At 42.5% G+C, this 24,116-nt stretch overlaps 1 protein-coding gene across 5 annotated transcripts in view; it reads right to left on the bottom strand.

The window, feature by feature from the left end:
* Positions 1–24,116, bottom strand: part of DCAF1 (DDB1 and CUL4 associated factor 1) — a 108,773-nt gene that overhangs the window by 34,154 nt on the left and 50,503 nt on the right. For 4 of the 5 annotated variants that reach the window (XR_013623267.1, XM_068114099.2, XM_068114098.2 and 1 more), the window contains 5 exons: positions 15,989–16,065; positions 15,818–15,891; positions 7,453–7,566; positions 2,274–2,411; positions 888–1,388 (listed from right to left, as the gene is read on the bottom strand). Coding sequence is in view for 4 of the 5 variants with exons in the window: in XM_068114099.2 (XP_067970200.2) it covers positions 888–1,388; positions 2,274–2,411; positions 7,453–7,566; positions 15,818–15,891; positions 15,989–16,065 (904 nt within the window). In the remaining variant the exon portion in view is untranslated. Of the gene's footprint in view, positions 1–887; positions 1,389–2,273; positions 2,412–7,452; positions 7,567–15,817; positions 15,892–15,988; positions 16,066–16,710; positions 16,878–24,116 lie in introns of all 5 variants that reach the window. The other variant, XM_068114101.2, reaches the window with a different exon arrangement.

The following is a 24,116-nucleotide window of genomic DNA, read 5'->3' as shown; positions in this document are numbered from 1 at the left end:
TGTTCTTTGCGTGACGGACTGACAGACTGACGGACGGAGGGACGGCGTGCAAACCTATAGTCCCCTCCGGTGTACACCGGTAGGGGACTAATAAGAGGCATTACTTTCGTACCGTCTCCCGTACGTTTGCAGATTCCTTGTTCTGCAAAATATTCACAACAAATGTTTGTAGTGTCGGCACCCCTCGCTCCCCCCACCCCCCACACTCCCCCCGCCCATGCACCTCTACCCCTCAGTTTGAAAGTTGTTGCTATCTGTAGCTCTGGAGGTTATGTTTTCACCCCTGCCAGTCTGTTTGCAAACAAGATATCTCAAAAAGTTGTGGACGGATTCATACGAAATTTGGCTGAGAGGTTGGGTGTGTGACAAGGACAAAATGATTAGATTTTGGTGAAGATCTGGAGCGAAATTTTAAAAGGGATTCTTCGCCATTGAGAGATAGGGACATGATATTTTAAAAGGTTGTGGACAACTTTTGACAAAACTAGGTGGTCGAGTTGGTGAGGCAACAAGAACAAGCGATTCGATTTTGGTTAAGGTCCAAATCCAGATCCGTCCTATGGATGGGATACAAAACGTAAACGGTTCAGTTTGGTGGAGGTATGCACTGTACCAAGTGCCGTTCTGGACTGTCAGGCATCAGTCTGTCAAAATAGAATGTACGTTCACTTTTTGGGTATGGCACAATGTGTCTCGTGGCACAACAGACAAGCGTACACAAGCTAACCCACAAGTTAGTGGCCCAACCTCAACAGACACTGCAACCAACAAGCCTCAAAATGGCTTTACAATGATAAAATAAATGCTAGAACATACTGATCATAATACTAGCAAGATAGAGATGATCAGGCAAAACAACATGTATGGAGGATAAATGCAAAACACACCTCTTGGTATTCCCCTAATGGGGTAAGATACTGGAAGATAATTCTTTGTTGCACCCCAGGCGTCAAGGGAAAGAGATGGTAGTTGATACCGATGACCCATGGGGACGTCTCTGACCAGCTGCTGTTTGAGAGTTCATTAAAAATCCTGTCGTGCTCCAGTGGAGAAGCAATGACTTTATTCTTCTGTGTCTTCTCTGGTTTTATTCCTGGTTCCTTTGGCTCTTCGACGGTGCTCGTGAGATTAGAAGCATCCCCATTATTTATGTCCAGGAGATTTGAAGGGGGACAAACACTTTCCTCTTGGGATTCTTCACTGTTGGACACGGGTGCTTTGCCAGATGTGCTGTCCAAAACGAGGTTGGCCTTCACGCAAACGCTTTTCAGCTCATTTTTGGCAACATGTGGAGTTGAAGGTCCAGACAAGTAGTTGTGGGACACTGAGTCTTCATTCATTTCTTTACCCTCACGTAGTTTTCTAAGCCGCGTGAAAACAATAGGAACCTGAACGAGCATAACAAGGAAAAGTAACGTCAAAACCCGGTGTGCATGTTTACATTATCATCAATCATAAGAATAACAGAACAACAATATGGCAGAAATACAAACTGGAAAAACCACAACATCCAATAGGGATAATGAACTCATGTGGAATCAGAGAAGCAAGAGCGGGGCAGGGAGAGGCGAGGCGAGCCACTGCACGGTCGGGGAGAGGGCGGGGGGCGCAGCACGGTTGGGGCGGGGTGGTGAGAGGCAAGCTCCAACACGGCAGGGAAGAGGGTGGGGGGCGGAGGGGCCGCAGCACGGCTGAGGCGGGGTGGGATGAGGTGGGCCACAGCACGGCTGGGGCGTGGAGAGGCTGGCTGCAACACAGGGTGGGGAGAGGCGAGGAAAGGTGTGGCATGGCATGGGCGAAACAGATATGGCAGCCATTAGGGTGAAGCAAAAATTTGTGTAGCTGATGGTCTATAAATCCAGTTGAGCCCAAATAGAGAATGAGGTCTGAGAGAATTGAAAGACAAAGGAGTAGAGAATAATGAATGATCGTTTTGAGGCCATTTTCCCCTGCTAGAGTGGGGGTTAGCCTTGCGGGCCCCATGGCAATCATGGTTCCCTGTTTGAGGCAATGTTTTTATGGCCGGATGCCCTTCCTGACAACAACCCATAGTCGCCTCTTACGATGCGCAGGGATACGGTGTACCTATTCTAAATCGGGTTACACACCGGGACCATTCATCCCAGCAAGCTGGTACTCAATTTGCCGACCTCGGAAGGATGACAGGCTGAGTCATCCCCCCTGGCGTTAATTCAGCGATCGACCGGGTTTCAAACTCAGGATTCCCAAGCCTGCGCAAAGGAGTAGAGGGGAAGACCAAATAAAAATATCACCATCAGGGAATTTTCTTCTCGATAATTGGCTGCAATGTCCTGTATCTCCATCCCAGCAGCAAGTAACCCGGTGGCGTATGTTCTTAGGGGATCTGCTGCTTCACGCGCCCACTTGAACAAGTTTTCTACGATTCCTTCCTGAAAACAATATACAAAAGCAGAAAATAAAAATGAATCTAACGTTTTCTTCACAATTCAGTTAAAATTATCTTAAGTTAATTTTGCTCGCGTGATGACCATTATACTTCAAAGTCATCATTTATTTATTTTGCAAACATGGCATAAATTTTAACTCCTCTTTGTTGGACTCACAGATCCAAACAAACACCCCCCCCCCCCCCTCCATCCATACAAAGTTCACATTTTAACTTTGTCTCCACAATTTAATACCACACTGTCACCCCATAATTTGTGATTCACAAAGCTTAGACCAAAAAAAAAATAGCATCGTGGGGGACCAACGGTTATTTCCCCATGATTTCTGAGCAGATTAAAAAAAAAATTACCTGTATTTGAGGCAAAATTACCCATTTCAGCCTCTTATAGGATAGGGAGCACAACCCCACGAGACCTTACTGTTCTGATGTATCGTACGAAATTTGTCCATAATCGGTCATGTAGTTTGTGAAGAAAATATGTTTTGGTGAATACGATGGATTTTTTATTATTATTATTTATGTTGAATGCTCCAGTCATGGACTATATAGTCCTCATCGAGGCCAGGCATTAAATAAAAGGGCTGCATTGATAGAAAATTGAAGAAAGAGAGAATAGTCTAAGAGTTTTTGAGGAAGTAAAAAGTCTGCTTTTTTAAAAGGGAAAGGTCATAATTATTTGGAAATACATGGGAAGGTAAAGAGTTCCAGAGTTTGGCAGTAGTGGGGAAGAAACAAACATCATAACGGCCCACCCTTGAGTTGCCAATGACCACACAATAATCATGAGATATCGTGGCTTATCGAGTATTTTGTGGTCTCACTAATGGCGGAGGTACACAAGCAGCAAGTTCTTGGGAGCAGAAACCAAATAAATATCTGTAGAAAAGAGAAAGAGAGCCAACTTTGCGGCGTAATTCGAGCGGGTCGAGTTTTGAGGTCAGATTGGGAGAGTTGATAAGTCGGATTACTTTGGATTCAATTCTGTCCAGTAAGTATGTGGAGCTAGAACCTCCCCAGATGTGAGAGCAGGACTCTATACAAGGACGAATCAATCCTTTATATAGTTGAATAAACTGTTGGGAGGAGAAGAATCTTCGACATCTGAACATGACTCTTAGTTTCTTCGAGGCAGACTTAACTATTTGTGTAATGTGTGGATTCCAGGATAAATTTAATGTTAGGGTAATACCTAGTAGGTTTATTGTATCACATGGTATAATTGTGGAGCTTTCAAAGGAGATTGGAGTGTTGAGAGTTTTAGAGAGAGAGATGGGAATAAATTGAATTTTAGAAGCATTAAACTTAACGTGATTACATTTGTCCACTGGGAAATCTTCTCCAAATCTGAATTTAAAGAGATGGCTGTGATCAAACGAGATGTAGATCGAGTGAGGGAAGATGGGGCAGATGGGAAAAACATGGAGGAATGTAATCTCAAGTCATCAGCATACGAGTGCATTTGGTTATTTGTGGAAGAAAGAAGGTCATTGATAAAAATAAGGAAGAGTGTTAGGGACAGGAAAGAACCCTGAGGGACACCGCTCGTGATAGGGAAGGAGGGGGCTGTTGAATAATCAACAATTACGGAGATAGAACGGTCGGAGAGAAAGCTCAATATGAGAGAGCAGAGTGAAGGAGGAAAGCTGAAAGAAGGAAGCCTGGATATCAGACCCCGATGCCAAACGATGTCAAAGGCTTTTGAGTTATCAAGGCCAACAACAAAGGATTCCCCCAAAGTCTCTCAGAGAAGAGGCCCAGACATTCGTAATGTAAGAAAGGACATTCGTAATTTAAAAAAGGATATCACCGGTAGATCTTGCCTTGCGAAAGCGAGTTGTTGATGGTCAGATAGAAGACTGTGAGATTAAAGATGCTTCAGGAAATAGGAATTGAGAAGACATTCAAAGACTTTATAGTAGAAGTCAGAGCAATAGGACGGTAGTTGGAAAGGTTTGAATGATCACCCTGCTTTAAAATAGGCTGTACTAAGGCATGTTTCCAGGAAAGAGGAAAAGTTTGGGTTTTTAAACAAAAGCGAAACAAACGAGCAAGCACTGGTGCAAGTTCTGAAGCACACTCCTTCAAGACACGAGGAAGAATGCCATCTTGTCCATATGCCTTGCTTGTGTCCAGAGAGAGGGGTATTTATTTGGCTGCATGAAAAGAGATTATAGGGAGGGGCATATTGGTAAGGGTGTATCAGAGGGAGATGGAATGTTAGAGTCATCCAGGGTGGAATTAGAGGAGAAAAAAAACAACCAAAAAGAGTTGCTTTATCAGTCAGAGAAACAGCAATAGTATCATCGGAATGGAACAGCGAAGAATAGGTAGAGCGACAGAAATTGTTGGAGATACTTTTAACGAATGACCAGAAAGATCTTAGTGGAAGATGTGAGGTTGTCACATTTATTTTGGATAAAGGAATGTTTCGCCTATGAATAACACATTTGCAATGATTTCTGGCAGATGTGAAAGCTTAATGCGAGTCGGAGGAAGAAGAGTTTTTTCATGTCTGATATGCCGCATCTCTTGCACGAATGTCCGCAAAGCAGGAATTATTGAACCAAGAGTTGGTAGGAGAGATAGACCTGAAAGAGAACGGTATATAAGCCTCCATTCCTGCAACAATAGCTTCAGCTATACGTTCAGCACAGATAGAGGCATCGCCCGAGGGGAGGCAGTAGTCCTTCCAGGGAAAATCAGAAAAGATGTTTCATAAACCAGTCCAGTCAGCGCTATTGAAATGCCAAAACTGGCGTTTAGTCGTTGCAATTGGAGGAGTGGTGGTAAGTAAAGTGATGTTCACACGATTGCGGTCAGAAGAACCAATTGGAGGTGAAATTGTGTAGCTGTAATGCAACAGATTGGAGGTGAAGAACAAATCCAAAGTATTGGAATAGTGGTCATGAAGATCTGGGATATGGATAGGGTGGGTGATAATTTGTTCCAAATCATTGATAATGGAAAATGTAAGAGCTTCAACTCCCACAACATCCGTGTGGGAAGATTTCAACCACTTCGCATCACATTTTTGGTTCATTGAAGTTTCCTAAATAGAAGAATTCTGCTTGAGTGCGTTCGGATGTCATGGTATCATGGCAGGAATCAAGTTAGTCAAAATTAGATTAGGGGAGGGAGGGATTAGTCCAAATAAAAAAAAAATAGATTATGGGAGGGAGCCTGAAGTCCCCTTTCCAGGGGAGATAACTTAGGGCATAGTCATGACGCCAAATGGCAAGTTTGGTCTCGATCTGGTTGTCAGTTTCTGAAAAGACGATTTCTGAATGGAATACCAATATTTGGGGCAAAACACCCCCCCCCCCCCTTAAATGGGTTGATCCAGATGCACTACCCCATGAGACCTTCCTGTCCTGATGTATTGCACCAAATTTGGTCCATAATCGGTCACGTAGTTTGTGAGAATATGTCTTCGTCAAATGTTAACGGTCGGACGGCCGGACACTGGGACCCATACTCTCCGAGGCTATTTCGGAGCAATAACCTAACAGAAAGTACTACAATGGTTCTCAAAAGAGGAAGTAAAGTAATTATTTTGTTGGCAATTCTGTTTAAAACTAGAACGGCACTTGGTAGAGCGCATACCTCTGCCAGGCTGAACAGTTTACATTTTGTATCCCGCTGACAGGCCGAATATGCACCCGGACCTGAACCAAAATCGAATTGACTTGATCTTGTCACTTACCAAACTCATCCATCAAGTTTTGTTATAATCCTTCCATAACTTTTTGAGATATGCTATATATCGTTTTGGCCCTATCACTCAATGGTGAAGAATCACTTAAAAAATTATCTGATTATGAAATTGGGAATGCTGTTAGCATCACATTTATTTCAAGCCTTTTCCCCATTAACTTCATTGATCAATTTACCCATTTTCCAAAGTCCATTACATTTATTAAAGTCCATTTTAAAATAATTTACATGTACAAGATGAACAAGCATTCTGAGTATTGCGCTGCAATACATGTCCCCTACCAAAGTTCAAAGTGCCATAACTTTGTTAAAAATGATCGAAACGTCGTGAAGTTCGAACATGACCTGTAACTTATCATGAGGAAACCATGTGCCAAGTTTGAAATCATTAGCATTAAGAGTTTAGAAAAAAAGTCCGGAAAACTGTTCTTTGCGTGACGGACTGACAGACTGACGGACTGACGGACGGAGGGACGGCGTGCAAACCTATAGTCCCCTCCGGTGTACACCGGTAGGGGACTAATAAATGAGAGATTTTATGAATTGGGTACAGCGTTTTAGAAACCTGACAGCTTAAAAGTCCACAGACATATAATTGTTTTTGATGTGATTATATAGATTTTAAGTAATTTACACATAACTGAACGTGGTTTTTAATTCTAATATTTTTTGAGGTGTTCCAAAAAAAAAAAAAAGAAGCAAACGTGGCGGGTACCTCTCCTAACAATCACGATGGTCATGACAACATCTGCTTGACATAATCAAAGGCAGGGTTGTAACAGCACGCAACGGATAATGGCCGCACAACTCGATAAAACGTGAATTTGGCAAAGATTTTCTGATCAAGAATCCTATAAGAGTCAAAATCATTATAAAAACTATCCACAGCAAAACTATCCTAAAGATGATGTAGTGGGTCACGTGGGTAATATAAATCACCATTTTTCGGGGGTGGGGCGGGGCCAATTGAGCATAAAAGGACACCCAAAAACATTAATATCTTCCTTCCAAGATATTTATTCAAAAAAAAGAACAATGATCAAGTGTTAAGTGAAGCAATATCTATTAATTAAACCAAACATAATTTTCATGTCTGTGGCCCTTTAAATTCCACCATTAATATTTAATTTGCATAAATACTGAAAATCCAGAAAATACTGAAATACATGAAAAAGATATACATTAATATTAATTTTATGTCAATTTGCTACAGCACTGTCTGTACCAGGCACTTGGCCGTTACATTTCATGATACTTCGAACACAAGTTGCTGTCATCAAATGGAATACAAAGCACAGAAACACCACCTTCTCTTGGAAAACTACAGAGGTTTCCAGCCCAGGCATGATGTCAAGTAGCAGTCGGCATGCTGCAGTGTTCAAATGCGTCTCCCGACTTGACATCACGTATGCACTTACCAGCTGCAAGCAAACAAGCACACACCTTGTACTATCAACTTTGTTACCATTGTTCAGGCAGCCATGATTGCATGATTATATGCAATGGAGGACTAAGTAAGGCTTGGTAGGTGGGGACAGAATCAAAGGGTGATGCAACACAAGTTCTCGATAGGCTGCAAAGAATATCACGGTTCACTGCAAAATCCATATTGCAGTTTGTCAAACTCCTGGAATAGACCGAATATACTGCTTTATTGTAAATTCAGCACATATTAGTGTTTGCATTAATATTTTAATCTGAAGCTTAATTTGTGCGAATAAAATGACAGAAGAGATGAGTAAGAGAGAGAACATCAGATGCTAATAACTCGAGTTATGATCTGCAATATGATTTTCAAACGCACATGATGTTTGATTTGTTGAACCCAAATTAGAATCCTGTCATCTTTGTATTCCAGTCCATATTTGTGCCAAGTTTGCTTGAAATCTCTTCGGTGGTTTTCAAGTTATTGCGGGAACAAACGACTTTCAATTAAAGGGCAGATGACCTTCGCGATTTGACCTTTCAAACTCAAAATCGAATCAGTTCATCTTTGTATAACTTTCCATACTTGCGCCAGGTTGAAAATCCCTTCAGTGGCTCGCAAGCTAACGTAACAAAAAAAAAAAAAAGACAGACAACAGCCGGCAGACACAGACAGTCGGAGGGACAACCCAAAAACGATGCCTATGGCCTTCAGCTACGGAAATATAAAGATCAAGGCACTGCCAATTAGTATACCTGCCCAACAGGAAAGGTTCAAAGCTTGTGGATCAGGAATAGCATTTGATCAGCAGCTGATCACCAACGCTGATCACCTGTCAGTCCTTATTCTCCAACTGCTCTCTTTCTATAATGTGCTTTCCTATACTATCCTAGCGTTCACACTCACGGCCTCTTTGCTTTGATCCGTGCCAGAGATCAAGTTCGATGACGGTTCGATGTTTGTCCCTAAAGTGCCTCTATAGCCAGTGCCCAGAACATTTGTTGAAGGCTTACGTTTCCACCAATCCTGTTTAGGTGCTTGGAAGTCCGCATTTAAACAAATAATTTGGAAGTCCTGCAATATTTGGCATCAAATCTTTATGGGATAATTACACTTCACTTATCAAGTGGTTAAACAGACAAGAAGACAGAAACACTTGGCTTCAATAATGAAACAACATGGAAATAATACTATCATAAAAATAAAGCATAACTAAAATCAAACTTGGCAAACAGTGTGCACCGTAATTGTGCATCTGCCCCTCACTCAGCTCTTACAAAAATATTTAGATAGTCTTTTCAGCAGGTGCCTCATAATCCATCTTCTTACCTGCAAAGTGACTTGAGAAAGTGGCCATCTCAATAACAACAATAGCTTTGCACTTTTATAAATTTCATTGTCCTGCAGGCAAGATTAAAAAGCAACAAATTTTATTTTGTGTGAATAAAAGTTATTTACGAATGAACTTGTCAACATTATTTTTCCTTGAACAGATGCCACACCTCCCGTGCCATATTCACCATAACTTAGCTGACTGCCGAGCTAGGGAAGGTAGTTTGTCTGCATTACTCATTTCATTCATGAAGTAATGAGATCAATGTTATGCCTAATTGCAGGCAAACATTTGAAACAGTAGAAAACGCATGATGAGAAAAGGTGGATGCCAAAATTCTGCTCGACTTCAACATGACTTGCTCCTCAAAGATCAAAAGGAAACAAAAAATTGGATCTATATAGATCTATACCCATTATTGATTCAGATGAATGCTGAGTACTGATATTATATTTGCTGATTTCTTCCCAGGTATTGCGAGGGATTTATTTCGATTAAACTCATGATCTGAGACATTGTTGTATCCTTGATTATTACAACACTTAATCGATGAAACATTGTGCCATCCTGCATGAAACCCGGTGTGACTGGTGTCAAAACCCGGTGTCCTGCATGAAACATTGTGCCATCCCGGTGACTCGTCCAGCTCATTATGTGCGCTGGCGCAATTTGCCCTACTCGGTTGAGGACATTCGTCATCCTTGTCGCACTTGTTCCATTTGCGCTGAATTCAAACCCCGTTTCTATAATCCACCGATGGGTACGCTGATCCAGGCTACTAGGCCGTGGGAGAAATTGTCTATGGACTTCAAAGGGCCCCTACCGGCTTCGAGTCGACCAGCTTCTCCTAGTCTACCGGCTTCGGGTAGCTCTCGCTACCTCATCACGATAGTGGACGAATTCAGCAGATTCCCTTTTGCTTTTCCGTGAAAGGACATGACCGCAGCAACGGTCATCCGGTGCCTGCAGATTCTGTTTTCCATATTCGGGAATCCGGGTTATGTACACACCGACCGTGGTGCTGTGTTTTTGTCCCAAGATGTGCGAACCATTTTGCTCCAGCGAAATGTCGCTTCCAGTTATACCACTCTGTACAGGCCACAGGCGAATGGACAGGTAGAAAGACTTAATGGCATTATATGGAAAGCCATTACACTTGGTCTAAAGACCAATGGTCTAGGACTAGACCGATGGACTTGGATGGTACACGGGGCATTAAACTCGATCCGGACTTTGTTGTGCACCGCTACAAATCAAACTCCTCACGATCGTCTGATTCGTTACACGTGCCGTACAGGTGCTATTCGACCCTTGCCGGGCTGGCTTGCCGAGCTCGGCCCGGCTTTCCTCAAACGCATGGTTCGCCCGAGTAAATATGATCCCCTCGTTGACAAGGTTCAGATTCTCCAAGCCAATCCCGACCACGCTCGCGTGCTGCTGCCAGACAGACGCGAGTCAACTGTTTCGGTGCGTCATCTTGCTCCGTGCGGGGATGCTGCTAGGCCGGAGCTCAGCCCGGGGAATCCGATGATGGGGAATTCGCCGACAACCCAGCCCCCTCATGCGCTTGATCCGATCGACATCGTGGTTCCACCGCCATCATCCGAGATAGGCGGTTATCCCGACAAGGGTGAATTCGGACACGCGGTCGAAGTCCCAGACATGTATCGAACGTGCACCGGGAGAGAGATTCGCCGTCCCGATCGCTTCGGCTGGGATTAACATGGCTCACTGCTTTACGTAACCATCTGCACGCTATAGTGCTTCCGCACCGCCATATCGCTTGCGAGCTTGGTTCTATCCTCTGGGAGAAGTGTACTTTTAACGCCGGGGAGTATGTCATGAAATTGTGTCTAAGTTCGAACCCAGGTGTCATGCGACTTTCGGCCGCTGCGCATTCGTTATAAAGATCTTGGCCATTACGCGCGGCGGACACTCCTGTGCCCTATATTGTGTGTGCATGTCTAGATCGGTACGTAGAATCACTTTGCCCAGCGCTTGCTTGTGCTTGAATGTTATACCCATTATTGATTCAGATGAATGCTGAGTACTGATATTATGTTTGCTGATTTCTTCCCAGGTATTGCTAGGGATTGATTTCGATTAAACTCATGATCTGAGACATTGTTGTATCCTTGATTATTACAACAACTTGTAGGGCAGGAATAAACAAAGGGGCAATACCCCTGGCGCTCACCTGGTAGAATAAACAGTAGTCATGCATCGCTTTACGTCCGTCCGAACAACGTCCGATCACTTATACGTCTGTGGCGAAGATTCCAAACAACTGCCAACTTGTTCAGGCCAGGCCGCCCCAGCAAGTTCAGCCTGAGAGCAGACCGCAAGATGCTGAAAGAAGTCTCGAAGAACCCCAGAATGTCATCACGGGACCTACAGGTAGCTCTTGCCACTGTTGATGTCAAAGTGCACGAGTCTACCATTAGAAAGAGGCTGCACAAATTTGATCTACATGGGAGATGTGCCAGGAGGAAACCTTTGCTGTCCAGAAAGAACATCAGGGCAAAACTAAAGTTTGCCAATGAACACCGATGCAAAGACCAGCACTTCTGGAACAATGTGCTCTGGACAGATGCGTCAAAGGTAGAGCTATTTGGCCACAGTACCAGAAGACATGTTTGGCGAAAACCAAAGACAGCATTTGACCACAAGAACCTGATACCAACTGTAAAGCATGGTGGTGGAAATATTATGGTTTGGGCAGCTTTGCTACATCAGGGCCTGGGCAGCTCTCCATCATAGAATCCACTATGAATTCTTCATTGTACCAGAGGGTGCTTGAGGATAATGTGAGGCCATCTGTCGGAAAGTTGAAGCTCAACCGAAGGTGGACCTTGCAACATGACAATGACCCTAAACATACCAGTAAATCCACCAAGTAATGGCTGAAAAGAAAAAAATGGAGGGTTCTGGAATGGCCAAGTCAAAGCCCGGATCTAAATCCCATCGAGATGTTGTGGGGGGATTTGAAACGAGCTGTGCATGCAAGAAACCCCTCAAACATCGCACAGCTGAAAGAATTCTGCATGGAGTGGGCAAAAATTTCTCCCAGTCGATGTCAGAGACTGGTAGACAGTTATAAGAAATGCCTACTTGAGGTTGTTTCTGCCAAAGGGGGCAATACAACCTATTAGAGCCAAGGGTGTACTTACTTTTCCACATGCGAAATTTGCATTTATGTTTATTTAAATTATACAATGGACTACAAAATGTAAATGTTTCATGATATTTGTTGTATGATATCACCTTTATCTATCAATATTGTTGAAATGAAGATCAAATAGCTGTATGTTGAAATATGTTGAAAAAGTCAAAACTTTACATGGGGTGTACTTACTTTTTCACGTGACTGTATAACTGCGAGCAGTGATTTATACGTGGGCGCTTACAAATCTGCGAGCCATTACGATTTCAGTTTGAGAATTATAATGTCATAGGTCACACGGTTTGGCAGCCATATATGATTGAAGGAAATCATTTAAAAATCCTTTTCTCTGAAACCACTTCACCGATGGATGCAAAACTTCAAATATATCATCTACTACCCATGGGGGGAAAAGCTTTGATAACGATGTGATAGCTCACATGTTTGGGCAGCCATATTGGATTGAACAAAAACTTTTTTTTAATTCCTTCTCTTGAACCGTTTAATCGATCGATGTGAAACTTAGTACATATGATGAACTAGCCTTGGGGAATATAGGTTGAAAATTTAAACGTTATCGGTCACATGGTATGCAGCGATGTTGGATTAAAGTTAAAAACCTTCTTCTCTGAAACAACTTAACTGATGACATTTTAGTTATCAAAGTTTTATCCCCTTGGGAACTCGATGATGTACTGTTACAGGCGTCGGGGATGAGGACATGAGTCCCAAACGTCACTCCCGACTAAGTGTGTTATAGGGTGACTAATGTCAGCGACCCTAAGTCCTATCCCCAACCCGCCGAGCCGAGCGGTTTTTGGAAGCTTGTACTTTCGGTTTAGTGCAAGGAGTTTAAACTGCCACACTGGCAGCTCAGGGGAGCTTGCAACCTGATCCGAAAAACGTCAATCAAAAAAATGAAATACAATCAATTTACTTCAAATAATGCAAAATGATACAATAATCAAATCATATAAGTATAAGTATGACAGCCTTAATTAATTAATAATGACAGACTGAAACAATTAACACAGGCCACATACAACCGATACAAAAGGCTGACACAACATCTCACACACAACACTCTATCTAACCCAGGGAAAGGAAGGGAAGCAAATTAATAAAATAATATTCGCAGGGAATTGAAATAAAATGGGATATGAGGATTGGAATGGAATGGGGTTCAGGCCTGTTTGAAGAGCAGCTTCATCAACGTTCATCAGAGCAGGGCTTGGCAGGAACCAAGGTTCATCAACGTTCTGCAATTCCTTTCTCCTTTGATCCCTTTCCTTTCATCAACCTCCTTCATACAACACAGAAAATCCCTCAGGAAGTTCATCGAGGTCGACTCCTTGATATAGCACACGCCAAGCCCGTTCACAGCATGAAGCATGGATCGCTTTTTTACCACCCCAAAGCAGCACCTTTTTCCACACAATACGCTCTTTTCCTTTTTGTCCACCTCCTTCATGCACAATGAATCCTTCAGAAAGTCCGTAGAGGTAGAGTCTCTCACACCAACAAGCTCACCGAAGCCGTTCACAGCACGAGCAAGGATCGCTTTTTCACCACCCTGCCAAGAGCCGCTCTTCTTCTCCCCCTTTTTACCCTTTTTCCGCACTTTCTTGCTTGAAAGAAAAAAAAGGTTGAATCGTTTCCAAAGCTGTTTTGTGCACCACCACGAACAGTTAAAATCAGGGAGTGGATATGAGGGGCGTAAAGCGTAAAGGGAGTGGATATGGGGTAAACTTTAAGAAAAAGGAAAAATAATACGAAAAGGTCAAATTTGGGGATCCACAGCTGAACTGGCACTTCTATGCAATACACACTAAACAACACGACTCCTAAATGATTGACATTCCCACAAACGTAACAGTACTTAAAGTTTCGGTTTGATTACTTTTCAGTACCATAATAATAATAACATTCTTTAATAGCACATTACATTTCATACAACATCTCAATGCACTTTAAACACTATCCTTCAAAAACTAAACTTGTGCTGGTTGTCCTCAAAGCAGTCATATTACTGGAGATTTGCAGATTAATCTCTCAACGAATTTTCCAATTTGCATCAAAGTTATAGAATATTTCAGAAACAATTCTACCCCCCGACTACTTCCATCGAACTGTCATGGGCAAACAAAAGTCGAAGCTGGCGAAAAAAAAATACAACCAGGGTCACCAATGGCAATAAGAAATTTTCTGAAAGAAAATATAGAAAATAAAATGGAAAAAAAATTCAGTGAACACCACCAACTTTTGATATATTTGTGCATGCTTATTAGTCACAGTGACTTAATTGTGACATGCACGAGACATTTTATGGTGTGCAGCAAATTGAGAAAAGAGTTGAATATTTAAGTTCCACTGAGGATCAATTTCACCACGATGAAAACAAAGTTCATATTTCAAGTACGATTCGTAACGAGTCATCAAGGCTGATTGGTTTAGACTTTATAATGTACAAATGGCTATACTTGTACAAGGAGGAAAATGTTCTTCTATCACCCTCAAAACCCTGCAAGATTTATCTGCAAGGACCGAAAGTCAAAGTGCTTTCTGCGGTAGACATGGCTCTAGGCTGTAGAAAATGCCACGATTTCATCCTTAAAGATGACACTGTCTATCACAGGAAGACGTTGCCAGTTCCAAGGTGAAAGTGACTGCAAAGTGTTAATCTGCAACTGGGAAATGCAAATGAACTTCTAATAATTCATTTTTTTGATAAAAAGAAAAATCAATTAACATCTTGTTTCACAATGACCAATCATCATCAGCTGATATCTAGACAATAAAAAGATGACGAATAAACACTTGTGGAATCGTTCCTCACAATGTCTCAAAGAGTATGTTATTCAATGTTTTGGTTCAAAATGATACAACAGTACAGGTACTGCAGTGCCATGATTTTCGTCTCCCCTTGTTACGTCGTTTCGGAAATACATACGGTAGTCACATTATTAACACCATTACCCGATTTGCGTCGCCTCAACTCATACTTATGTAGCTAGAAAAGCCATACTCACTTTTATTCTCAAACGTTTTTAGAACATACAAGATGGTTAAAGATGTCAGAATACATCGCTAAAGTACCCAATTGGGAGATTGCAAAATCACCAAAAGAACTACTGAACTTTGCTTTGCACATAAGGAAATGTCCTGTGCCGTACATTGGCTAAGAGACATCGTAAAAGTGTTATCGGTACCCAAGAAGTGAAATTACGTGTTGAATGGATGCTGGTGAATGCGCAGTTGATGTTGCCGGGTTATTAAGTTTGCCTTTGGCTATCGTGCGTACAATCAATAAAAATGCCGACGTTCCGTGAAGGAGGAGGAAGAAGCAAGAGGTACCAGCTTCGACTGCTTCCAGAAGAGGTTTATTTTTATTTAAACATGTTTGGTAATTGTTTTTTTGTTTTTTTTGCTTTCTTAGTATATACGTGTACTTGAATATAACTGTCATTAATGAAGAAAAGGTAATATCATAGGTAAAAAGCAAAATATAATACATGAAGTGGAGACGGTAGGATCGCATCCCCTATTTATTTCATTAATTTTTATGAGAAAAATTGCTTTGATTTACGTCGTGTCAATATTCGTAGCGTTTTTCAGGAGTGCATCCCTGACAAACTGGCGTATTACTGTCCTTGCATTCTTGTATTCAGATATTCCCACCTGTAATTTCATAAACTAAAATAACTGAACACAACCAATTCATAGCAGAATAAAGGAGAAAACACAACTCACAGAGTTCATGAAGTCATCATTCTTGAACAAAATCTTCAGCAAATAACCAAGCACACATACTGGATCTGCTCGTCCTGGAATATAAATAAATAAATATGCATTATAGGTTTTCACCTTATACTCCACAGGACAAAGCTTGCATTCAATTGCAAACATAAGAATACTCATTACCAGGATGTCTGTCATCAAATGGGTCAGGGTCCACCTTGTGATACTCTTCGGTTTCCTTCTCTATTAGCTCGGAGATGCTGCAACACAGATACACACTCTAAAAACATTGTAATTTTATTATACACACCAGCAGGGTTTATTTGCACAACGCGAATATCAAAACAAACTTAATGATTTAATACCAGCAAAATGAATTTGACTGTAAAAGGAGCCTGGTTTTGGATTAAGGGTTAGGGTGCCGGCTTGGGATCCTAAGGATCCTGGGATTGAATCCCGGTCGATCGCTGAATTAACACCAGAGGGGTTGACTCAGCCTGTCATCCTTCTGAGGTCGGCAAATGACTCAGCCTGTCATCCTTCTGAGGTCGGCAAATTGAGTACCAGTTCACTGGTAATTCCCTGTGTGTCGCAAGAGGCGAATGACAGGGTTGGCAGCAGGAAGAGCATCCGGCCGTAAAACATTGCTTCAAAAAGGGGACCAAGGTGCCCGAAAAAGGCCAACCCCCGCTTTGCGGGGAAAAATGGCCTCTAAAGGTGGTTCTTCTTTTTTCTTCTTACAAGTGATAAACATACAAAATAGAGTACAGTCCTGGGTAAAATTAATAAGCAGTAAAGTGCAACAAATTTAACAGGACATAACAATTAGTGAAAAGATGCATAATTGTTCTTTCAATAACGACCAAATACGATAGCAATTTCATAAGAGGGGTGCCAAAACTGACCTGCTCAACAGCAGACTGGCCAACCTCCCCATAAGCAAAACAAGCGTTACGCCTAGGTCCCCCGTCGGTGAAGTGATGTGATGTGAGTTGACAAAGCGGAGGACGCAAGGCGGCCATCTTGGATTTTGACGTGGCGACCCAATTTTCAAGAGCGTTCTTCCTTATGCCTCGATACACCCACACACCGGATTAGAAGTTAGTAGTTCATTTATTTTTCAAGATATTCCGCTCACAAGGTTCAGACATTTACTTTTCAAGATATCACACTCACAAGGTTTAGATATGGTGACAGCCATCTTGGATTTTGACGTGGCGACCTAATTTTCAATAGGGTTCTTCCATATGCCTAGTTGCACCCACACACCAAATTAGAATTTGGTCCTTCGCTTACTTTTATAAAGATATTGCAGTGCACGGACGCACGCACGGACGGAGGGGAAAACCATAGCCCCCCTTTCGCTCCGCGGTGCGACGGGGGACAATAATGGTATCGATCATCACAGATCTTAAGACAAATCTCTTCTCTATATATATATATTTTAAACACTGATCTTTAATTTGTCAGTTTAGTTTCTCGTTATAGTAGTCCAATAGCCATATCCTGAACCCAGACAATTGTTGGTTCTGTAAGGTTTTTTTTGATGCATTCATGAACCATTGGGGCAAGATGCAGAATTAATCAGATGCCAGCCAGCTTGGTAATCTTTGGGCAACTCTCAGAATTTGCAAAAATCCAAGATGGCTGTCACCCGATATCATCATACTAAAATACGCATTTTGACATCTGTCTGTCTGACGATTTTTGACCGCGATACATTCAGTCGTTACTTATCCAATCTCAACCAAACTTGACAGGAGGACTAAGGGTCACACAATGAAGGTTGTAGCGAATTAATTTGCTCTCCTCTCCATGGGGGTTTTCCCCACCAATGGAGATGCGTGATGAGGTGTATATCCATGTTAAGATAGCTTTATCATGGCATTTTTCCAAGGCTGCTTCAAATAACAAACATAACAACAACACCAGCATAATATTAATGTTGTTACAAAACAATATTAACACTAATAATAACCCATCTCCCCAGGGTTTTCCTCCTTGGACAAATGCCATGTTAGCATGTATAAGTAGCTTATCGTGCCGTTTAATGAGAGCAACAGCTTCTACCAGAAGTAAAAATATTATAAACCACAAATACATTTGATTACCTTTTAAAACAGTAGCTAATTCTGTTTAACAAGAAACGGAAAGGGAGGAAACCCGTAGTGCGTTCAGTTACTAAGCAGCTAGCTAGCGCTTACCAAGTCCCTTATCAACGGTTTTGAATGGAGTGCTTGCTCGAATGTTTAAACCACTTGGTGAGCGCTCCATAAGAAACTTCATAAATGAACACACGCCTGATGTTCTTGAGGCCCGACCCTAGATCTACTGTATTTGTATACTCCAGAGAGGAATGACCCTTCCTGCCACCCCATAGTGAATGGGTGTACCAGTGGGTGAAATTGAAAATGGACATCACTTTTGATTGGAACATGCTCGAAGGATGATTCTCGTGTCTAGGTGGGGTTTTTTTGAGTGTGGCAGAATCATTTCTAATGTTGAAACTCAGTTTTGATGTTGCCTAGCAACATAAATCCAATATGGCTATCATGCAACAGGGACAAACTAGGAGAATGTACATAACTCTTGAATGGAACATGCTAGAAGGATGATTCTAGTGTCTCGGTGGGGGTTTTTAGGTGTCTACGGAACAATTAAGATAGCAAACCTATATTCGCTTTGGCAAGTCAAAGGGTGGCCTAGTTGGGCTGACTCTGCCAAACAGGTGGCTTGCTGGATTCTGTCGTACCTCCATGCCTTTGATTCCATGTACCAGGCTGAGGAAAAGAAGTCGACATCTACCACAAGGCACATACATAAAGAAGAAGGCATAAAACAACAAAAGCTGGACAGTAACGATCAAAAACAAATGGCAGATGAGCTGTCAAAGCACTCTCATCCCCCTATCGAAAGAGTCAACAGAGCTGTTCAACATTGTAAATGGCAAGGTTGCTGATGAGTCGATCAATGTTGCCGAGCCTTGGCACACAGCTTCAAAGAATCCCTCCCAGAGAGTTTTCACAACCCTATCAAGAAGAAAGTGAAAACACTTGAAGCCCAGAAAAAGGTTGTCAAGATCAGGTCTAAAACAGCATATGACAACGAGGCTCTGTTCAGCCACCTTGGCCAGATGCAAAACCTCAGCCTTGCATCTATCTTTGCCTACGAGCTGTGTTGAGTACCACCAGCAGTTTTGGATGAGTACGGCTTAATCCGCAAAGGCAACAAGTGGAATCTTGACCGAAAACTCGCCATCACATGCAAGCCAAGGGAGCCAGGTGTAGTAATTGTGGATGCACAGCAGCTTATATACTACATTTGTTTGGTCCTGTGGAGGTACAGTCTCAACTATAGCTGCAAGTATGAGCAGATGACTCCTGCAATACAGCCAGATTGCTACTGTGCTTGTTACCTTCGACCGGTACTGTGGTATCTCCCATAAAAATCATGAGAAGGCACGACGAGACATTACTGCTTCAAGCACGACCTACAACCTGACACTGACTTCTCTTCCTGCTAGAGATGTCATCATGAAGAGCAAAGTCAATAAAGAAGCCTCTCCCGCTGTGCACATGTGACCTCGGGAAGAACGTGTTGATGAGTGGTGAGGGGCTTCTCGACCATGAAGAGACTGACGTCCTCATGGTGGGCTACATTGTGAAGGCTACCTGTGAAGGAAAGCATGTCATTTATATGCTCAGTGACGACACAGATGTGTTTGTCATTCTCAGCTACTTTGTATGGAAGTACAGCATCGCAGGCCTAGTTCTAATGGAGAGGAGGGATGGATCATGGAAGCATGCTCAACATCACCCAAATTGCTAAGAAGCTAGGAGAGAAGTCAGGGTAGCTTCTTGGCAAGCATGCGCTGACCGGTGGTGAGTGGTGACACTGTTTCCTATCCGTATAACAAAGGGAAAGTCACCGCATTCAAGAAACTTATGGCTGCAGACTTTCCCAAACTGCACAACGTTCTGGGCGAGGAGATTGTGACAACAGAGCCAGAGTTGCATGAGTATGAATGCAGCGAGGTAGGCAATTTACTCGATGAAGGAGGGCAAGCCTCCTCAAATTAAAGCACTGCCACCACTGGATGAAAACCTCCAGTATCATATGTTGAGGGCTCATCTGCAGGTGATGCTCCGGGAGGCAGGTGTTACGGATTCGTCACTTCCGTCGTTGTGGTTTTCATCCACTGCAAGCATTTTTGGTTCCATGTACTATTATTGTTATCGTTCAAGTGAAATGGAGATAACTGTTTTCAAAAGGTAAAAAAATTAGTGTTTTAAAAGAAACCAGAAACCGGATCGAGGGAAACCGGAAGAAGAGGAGGAAGAAAAAAAAGGCGGAGCAAGTGAGGTCGGGAAGAAAAGTCGAGCTGCTTTGAGGTCTCGAGGAGACGCTGGCGAACGGGGGTCACGAGCGAACTTTGGGTTTCCTGGGAAAGGGATTCCTGTGACAGAGTGGTTATCGCTGTGACAGATAAACCTGCGTGTCGGGTTTTGCGGTTGATTCCGAAGAGAATCATTGGAGAGCAGGTACGCATCCAGCACGGGCCTGCCCGCCATTTCGCCTCGCTCCCACCATTTTGCATCGCTCCAGCCTTTTCACCTCGCTCCAGCCATTTCACCGCACCCAGCCGTTAGCCTGGTTTGCGAGTGTAACATGGATTTCGATTGGGAATTTGTGGTTCTCCGTTTGGGAGCCGCTGAACGTTCATACCCGAAGGTGTGATTTCCCAGTCGCCTTTTGGGTGCACCTTTGCGCCTCTTTGGCAGCGTTGACTGTCAGCCGACTTGGATTTTGGTCTCGATTCGACATTTTTCTTGCGATCACCAGAGCGTGGATCGATTTTGGCTTGGTGCCGGGACAGTGACTTTGGGAATGTTCTTTTCGCTCACTTGGAGCACAGTGAGTTATTGAATAAGAAACTGATGGTACCATCCTAGGAATGATATAATATTTGTTGTACAATTGATTAATATTGTACTTGTGCTGTTATTCTTGTGTGACATTAATACAATACTTGTTTTTGGTAACAATTGGTGTGATTTCACCATTGGTCATTGACACACAGAATAACACATCTTTCTGCCGTGACTCCTTTCGGGGCTCGGAGGTACACCGTAACCGGGGTTTGGGGAGGAGCACATAACAGCAGGAGACAAGCAAAGTGCCCCTACCCTTCAGTTCACCAGCTTTGGCTGGGAAATTGTGAATGGCATGCCAAATCCAGTCACCACCACAGGACATCCAACACCCCCTGAGTTGATGGATGTTGTTAGTTACCAGTGCAGAGCTGAGGGGAAGGCACAGGCCAACTGCAGCTACTTCAAGGCTAATCTACCCTGCTCCAGTTACTGACACTGCTCTGCTTCCGATAAGTGTCACAACCCTGTAACCAAGTCCAAGGGAGGAGAACAAGAGCATTCACATGGGGAGGAAGAGGAGTTGGAAGACGAGAAGGAATTAAGCCTAATTGATAACATTATGTGCATCTAATGTTGTGGTCAGTCCATTGTGAGCTTCTCATATAACTTTTCCATTGCTGGCCGTGCATGTTCACTTGTAGTTTATTGCTGGCTTCACACGTTCACTTGTAAGATACTGCTGTGCACTATTTGTTGGAAATGATCATGTCAATTCATTTCAATGCACTCTCTTCATCATTCTAATCTATATATATAAAACACAGTTTGTGTGTGTGTGTGTGTGTGTGTGTGTGTGTGTGATGTTACCGATAGACTCCTAAACGGAGAGGCTTACGTGCTTGATATTTGACATAGACATGGCCATTGAGCGTGGGACGAACATGGCCGAACTCAAAATATTTGACGATCCATATTTTTTATTCATATTTACCTCAGCGCATTTCAGCGCACGGAATCAACGGAATCAGAGCAGGTGGGCGCTGATTCGCTCAGAGCGATCACGTGATGACGCTATGAACGCTATGACGCTATGAACGATATGACGCTATGAACGCTATGACGCTATGAAAAAAAAAATCGCTATGACGCTATGAACGCTATGAACGATATGACGCTATGAACAATATGACGCTATGACGCTATGAACGCTATGATGCTATGAAAAAAAATAATCGCTATGACGCTATGAACGCTATGATGCTATGAAAAAAAAAATCGCTATGACGCTATGAAAAAAAAAATCGCTATGACGCTATGAAACGATATGACGCTATGAACGCTATGACGCTATGAAAAAAAAAACGCTCGCTTTACCAAGGGGCTCGCTCTCCCCCGGTTCCCCTCCCCTCCCCTTCCACCTCCTCCTCCCCTCCCCCGCCCGGCAATGCCGGGTACTTCTGCTAGTCAAGAATAAAATCTATGGCAGTGAAATCTGCATTAGATTTCTCTAACAACTGGACACCAGAATTATCCTCCCAGCATTTTCCAGTAATAAGTGATTCCCGTTTTCTGTCTTCTCCCCCATCGCATTGCAGCCATAGGGTCATTCCATGTCAAATCATCAAAGAATCTGCCGTCATCTCTCAGATTTTTGTAAAACTTTGGGAACCAATTGGGACCCATGAAAAACAGCTAGAACTCAAATATTTTTGCTAACAGCCTCTTAATTAGTGAGATACAGGTTAACGAACTTTGGACTAATTAGCGCGATGTCGCGAATTCAAATGGCCATATCTCTAAAAGTATAACACCTAGAGAGCTGGTTTTGGTGTCATTTTAAAGGTATTTTCATGCCCTATAAATTTGTCTGGGCAACATTTTCCTACCTCCAATCACAAAAAAGTTATCACAAAATATAAACTTCGATCGTGAATCCCAAAAAAATGTATCCTTCAAATTTCCTCAAATTCATCCCAGATGTACCTTATGATGTCAAGAAGCTTCCACATAAGTTTTGTGATGGGCACTCCAATAGTTTCTGAGATATGAGCAATAATGTACATGTACGTATGGCATATAGGTTCGAAAATCAGCATTTGTAATGTATTATACAATCATTCTAACCTAGCCATGACAGGGAACACAGGGAACAACCATCAATTGCTTTGAAGTATCATATACTTTCATTTTCAACTGGGCCTGAGGGGAATTCTCATCTGGGGAATTCCAACTGGGATTTCCCATGTGGGTAAGTCGAGGTGATGCAACTTTCACAGTCTAAGATCCCCAGGGAAAGTCCAAGTTGGCTTAGTGTAATGCTTAGGCCTGCCACCAACAGAAATTGGCAGTTCACTTCTGAAGGAGCTGCAGAAAAATGACGACTGCCAAGGAAAAGTTCATCTTGAAGCAGAAATCCTGCTGCAATCCCTTTGGAGCTCATGAAAAACCAAAGTCGTCTGGCTTGAGAGCTGTTAGCCAAAAAGCCATAGCCGCTCATCCAAGCCTCAAACTGCAAAGTGCACAGAAAATCTGTACCCAGTGTCGTAAGAAACTGGCAAAAAGACAACCAGGTGTGGTAGAGACTCAGAGTGAAATACCATTACCAGTGACCAGCAGCGCTATTAGCAGTAGTGAGGACAATGATGGTGGAGGTGAATCACCAATACCAGGCAGTTCAGGGGAGTTTGAATTTCATTCTCCTGAAATGGAACTGAATACACTGAATGAGTCTTTGGGATTGATTGGAGAATCACCTATTCCAAAAAAGAGACTTGCTGCAGATAAATATGTGAAATCCAAAACCAAGAAAATCGGTGACACTGGTTAGTGAACCTAAGTCAGGTTAGTGAACACTGTGTAATTGAACTCACTTATTGATTGTATAATACATTACAAATGCTGATTTTCGAACCTATATGCCATACGTACATGTACATTATTGCTCATATCTCAGAAACTATTGGAGTGCCCATCACAAAATTTATGTGGAAGCTTCTTGACATCATAAGGTACCTCTGGGATGAATTTGAGGAAATTTGAAGGATACATTTTTTGGGGATTCACAATTGAAGTTTATATTTTGTGATAACTTTTTTGTGGTTGGAGGTAGGAAAATGTTGCCCAGACAAATTCATAGGGCATGAAAATACCTTTAAAATTACACCAAAACTAGCTCTCTAGGTGTTATACTTTTAGAGATATGGCCATTTGAATTCGCGACGTCGCGCTAATTAGTCCAAAGTTCGTTAGTCTGTATCTCACTAATTAAGAGGCTGTTAGCAAAAATATTTGAGTTCTTGCCGTTTTTCATGGGTCCCAATTGGTTCCCAAAGTTTTACAAAAATCTGAGAGATGACGGCAGATTCTTTGATGATTTGACATGGAATGGCTGCATATTGGATTTCTGTTGCTAAGCATTATCAAAACTTTGTTTTTAC

The sequence above is a fragment of the Myxine glutinosa genome, chromosome 4, assembly GCF_964187855.1.
Source record: "Myxine glutinosa chromosome 4, kmMyxGlut1.1, whole genome shotgun sequence".
Lineage (NCBI taxonomy): Eukaryota > Metazoa > Chordata > Myxini > Myxiniformes > Myxinidae > Myxine > Myxine glutinosa.
The sequence above is the reverse complement of the archived record's forward strand: the minus strand, read 5'-3'. Positions and strand labels throughout refer to the sequence as shown.